Source organism: Sinocyclocheilus rhinocerous, unplaced genomic scaffold (assembly GCF_001515625.1).
Source record: "Sinocyclocheilus rhinocerous isolate Xijiao unplaced genomic scaffold, SAMN03320098_v1.1 scaffold1093, whole genome shotgun sequence".
NCBI classification, from domain to species: domain Eukaryota; kingdom Metazoa; phylum Chordata; class Actinopteri; order Cypriniformes; family Cyprinidae; genus Sinocyclocheilus; species Sinocyclocheilus rhinocerous.
The window spans coordinates 548,227-552,678 of NW_015626381.1; the positions used below are offsets into that span (position 1 = coordinate 548,227).

The following is a 4,452-nucleotide window of genomic DNA, read 5'->3' on the forward strand; positions in this document are numbered from 1 at the left end:
TGCGCCAGAACGCCCACCACACACCAGCTTATTGGTGGAGAGGTGAGTGATGAAGCCAATCAGCAGATATGGGGATTGTTAGGAGGCCATGATGATCAGAGGCCAATGGGCAAATTTGGCCAGGATGCCGAGGTCACACCTCTACTCTTTTCAAAAGACATCCTAGGACCTCGGTTTAACGTCTCATCCGAAGGACGGTGCTTTTTACAGTATAGTGTCCCCGTCACTATACTGGGGCGTTAGGACCCACACAGACCACAGGGTGAGCACCCCCTGCTGGCCTCACTAACACCTCTTCCAGCAGCAACCTAGTTTTCCCAGGAGGTCTCCCATCCAGGTACTGACCAGGCTCATCCCTGCTTAGCTTCAGTGGGCAACCAGTCTTGGGCTGCAGGGTGATATGGCTGCGAGAAGAGGCGCCGCTCACTTTTTTGTTTCTGGTCCGGTATTCTGTCACGTGTGCGCTACTGTGGAGGAGCACGGAGCGAGGAACGAGGAGACCAGGAGTTCAATCCAAACACAGACTTTAATCACATCAAGGGAACCAGGAAATCACATGTAGCGGGAAGGAAGACATTCACAGACATTAACAATACCAGACGCTGAACTGATAACAAGGCGTCGCTGTGGCGAACCCGGGCATACTCGACAAAGGAGAGATCTCTGCGGGATAGGGCTGAGAAACGTGCGGCGATTTCCATGAACGCGGGGAGAAACAGGAAAAACAAAAAGACTTTTAAAAAAACGGAAAAGAACCACGGGGAGAATCATAATTAATAATTCCTTACATTTATATAGCGCTTTTCTGGGCACTCAAAGCGCTTTACATAGAAGAGGGGAATCTCCTCAAAGACGCCGAACTGATAACAAGGAACACTATGTATACAAATTACATGACGATGGGATGACGAGACACACCTGGGATCAATAGAACTGAAAAGGGGACACCTGGAACAGATAAGGACAGGAACGGGAAGGACCAAATATGGGCATGGAAGGCACATGGGGAGCAAGACACACACAAAACACGGAACAAAGTCTGACACATATATAGTTATAATTATGAGATAAAAAGTCAAAATTATGAATTTAAAAGTCGAAATTGACACACTAAATCATAATTGTCATATTTAAAAAAAAAACTAAATTAGGAGGGTTTTTTTTGCCTTTTTATCTCATTAGTTTCGACTTTGTCATAAATTAGTATGTCATTTGGTATGCCATAAAATTGTCAATTAGTATGTCATAAAGTAGTATGTCATTTTAAAGTCATAATTATGACTTATGTCATAATTTTGACTTTTTTTAATCTCATATGACTTAGTATGTCATAATTACGACTTTTAAAGTCAAAATTTCTAATTACAAAAGCATGATTTTTTTTGGAAGCTTGTTTCTGCCATAGAATTAAAAAAAATAAAATAATAAAAAACACTTTTTATTTTACATGTTTTTACTTTTTTCCTCGCAAATTCTCAGAATCGAAGAAACAAATCTGCAAATTGTGAGATATAGTGAATTCAGAATAGCAAGGAAAAAGTCAGAATTATAAGATAATAAAGTTGAAATTACCCTTTTTATTAATTTATATCAAGTCGAAAATGACAATTATGCTCACTGTGCATGCACTGAAGTTTTTAGTTTGGAGTACATAAATGCACATGTAAACAAATTTATAAAACTTATTGCAGGGTTTATATAAAGCTCATCCAATCAGAACTTTGTTTTATTAAGCATATTTCATAGTGTTTTCACGCATTCCTGTAACTCAAACAGTTGATCACAGCACTAGCAACACCATGCAAGGTCATGGGTTCGATTCCCAGGGAATGCATTAACTCATAACAATGAATGCAAGTCGCTTTGGATAAAAGCGCCTGCAAAATTTATGAATGTGAATGTCATGGACAGTAGTGATTCAAAGTGCTTTACACCAGAATGAAAAATGAAAAACACAGATGTGAAAAATCAAGTTAAGCTCATTTAAGATCATAGGTTAATTAAATACGGATTAAATGGTGGTATAAAAAGGGAAGAAAAGGATAGATGTTGCCAAATAACTCATGTGTGCGCAGGTGATAAAAATCCATTTTACATTTTATCCTCGAGTGAAGAGACGTCTATGAACGGCCGTCCCAGAATTCCTCCTGTAAAAAGACCATTAACATCACATTATGCAGATGGTAAGAGCCAAATGCATGTCGAGGGCTAAAGGCCAACCGCAGCACATTTAGCAGTCTGACTTTCATCTGCCCTGTGAAGGCTGTTTTCAATTAGATTCCAGCTAATTTCATTCACACCTTCATTCACCTGCTGGAAATGCGTCTTTCTGAGCCCGAGTGGCTCCGTGTTCCAGAACTGTGCTTTAATTGTCAGTGTTCCTCCAGCTCCCGCACCGGACGTCCTTTAAACGGATCAGCAAAGTTGCTTTAGAGCTGCTGGCTTAGTTTTTAAAGCTACAGGACCATCTGCAGAGTTTATCATGGGTATCATTTTATATTAAAAGATGGTGGGACTTTCAATATAGCATGATTAATGTGTATGTATGTATATATATATATATATATATATATATATATATATATAGTATGAGATCATGCTGGAACAAGTTTAAACAAATTGATGTGCATGTTATAATTGAAAAAAATTATATAATAATATTAAAAGTCTATACAGTATATACAGTGGGTACGGAAAGTATTCAGACCCCCTTAAATTTTTCACTCTTTGTTAAGTATTTACAATTGACAAGTTTCCAACAATTTATTTAAAAATAATGGGACTTTTAGATTAAAATATTAATATATTAAAAGCATATATATATAGAGAGAGAGAGAGAGAGAGAAATAACATGCACAAGAATAGAAATAAATGTAGATTTAATAGAAAATAGATTTAAATTGTGTTTGTGTGTGTGTGTGTGTGTGAGAGAGAGCAGCTCTGCCGGCACGTGAATGAAGACGAGAAACAGAAAAGGACAGCGAAAGAGAGGAAGATGCACTCCAAAGGCTACATCCGCAAAGTGCAAAGGACAACAGGAGAGAACAGAGGAACCCAAGACAAGAGCTGGATCGTCCCGCAGAAGTAAGTGTGCCCAAAACACCTCGGAGGAATTGCCACTTAATTTCCAGAAGTTCAGTTTACCAGGCCGATTGGATGCTGCTTGTAAAAGGACACGAGGTTAATTCACATGCATGTCAAGCAAGACTTTTTCAGTTCATTTTATCTGTTTATAAATCCAAGTCACGAGTTACATTTCCGTGTTCTTCTGGTTAAAGAGTGTTTCACTCGCAGGACACTAATCACAGATGATTTTGGGGGAATTGAATGCAATTTGAGCGTTTAAGATGATTTAAAATCACTACCATGGAGCTCAGCATCGATCCAGACGCCCGTCTGTCCGTTCCGGGTCAGACTGCAAACGTCTCCGCCTCGTCGCCTTTGCTTAAACAGACTCACGCAGGCGGGTTTAAGAAAGTGTGTCGGATCGAAGAGGAAAGCACGTGTCCGTTCCCTAGCCTGCCGGCAGATGTGCTGGAAATGAGGGTGAAGGAGGGCAGCAAGATTCGCAATCTCATGGGTTTCGCCATGGCACGCATGCAGAACGACGCCCGGAACGCCGGTCAAACCGGACTGAGACAGGTCGTGTTCACCGGGTCCGGACGGGCCGTGACCAAAACCATCACGTGCGCCGAGATCATGAAAAGAAAGCTCGGCGGCCTCCATCAGATGACCAAACTGCAGTACAAGGGTCTGCGAGAGGTCTGGGAGAGCCAAGAAGGAGGCGATTCGGAGGTGACCGTCCACCGGACGCTTCCCTCCATCAGCATCCTGCTCTCCAAAGACCCGCTGGACCCACTGGAACCGGGTTACCAGCCTCCGGAGAACAGCTTGTGGGAGGAGAGGAACGGAGGAGAAGCTTCGCAGGCGGCGGAGAAACGATCTGTAGACTCGTCTGAGACTCTGACGGAGCCGCAGGCGAAGAGAGTCTGTCTCTGAGGATCATTAAAGATGGTCGTTTGCACCGAAACTCTCTCAGAAACAGCCTGACTGACTTTCATAACCAAACACACATGCACATCACATCACAGTCTTGATTTAGGAGTTTAAATCCAGGTTTTGAGCATGCAAGATATAATCAGATGAGCATTCCCTGGAAATGCATGGACTGAAAATGCATAATAAACATTATTTAAAAATACGATGAGCAAAAATATTTGTATTTTATGTTTAAAACTACTGGTTTTAATGTGGAGCCGGTTTTCTGACCCAGAACCACATTCTTTGGTTGAAACCGGTCCGATCCATGCAAACGTCTCGGATGGGCATCAAAGTGAGATGGAGATTATATCAGATGCTTCATAACAGGTCGTTCTGCTGGAAAGATGCTGTGTTGTTTTATTAGAGAGTTGATAAAAATCATGTTAAGATGGAGTTTGAGAGCTGACCCAG

General features: G+C 41.5%; 1 protein-coding gene across 1 annotated transcript; it reads left to right on the top strand.

Moving 5' to 3' along the window:
* Positions 1-2,943: 2,943 nt before the first annotated feature.
* Positions 2,944-4,225, top strand: LOC107713214 (ribonuclease P protein subunit p25-like protein). Its single transcript, XM_016518671.1, has 2 exons — positions 2,944-3,084; positions 3,295-4,225. Exon 2 carries the CDS (start codon positions 3,367-3,369, stop codon positions 3,997-3,999), a length of 633 nt encoding a protein of 210 aa, XP_016374157.1. The 5' UTR covers positions 2,944-3,084; positions 3,295-3,366; the 3' UTR covers positions 4,000-4,225.
* The last annotated feature ends 227 nt before the right edge of the window (positions 4,226-4,452 follow it).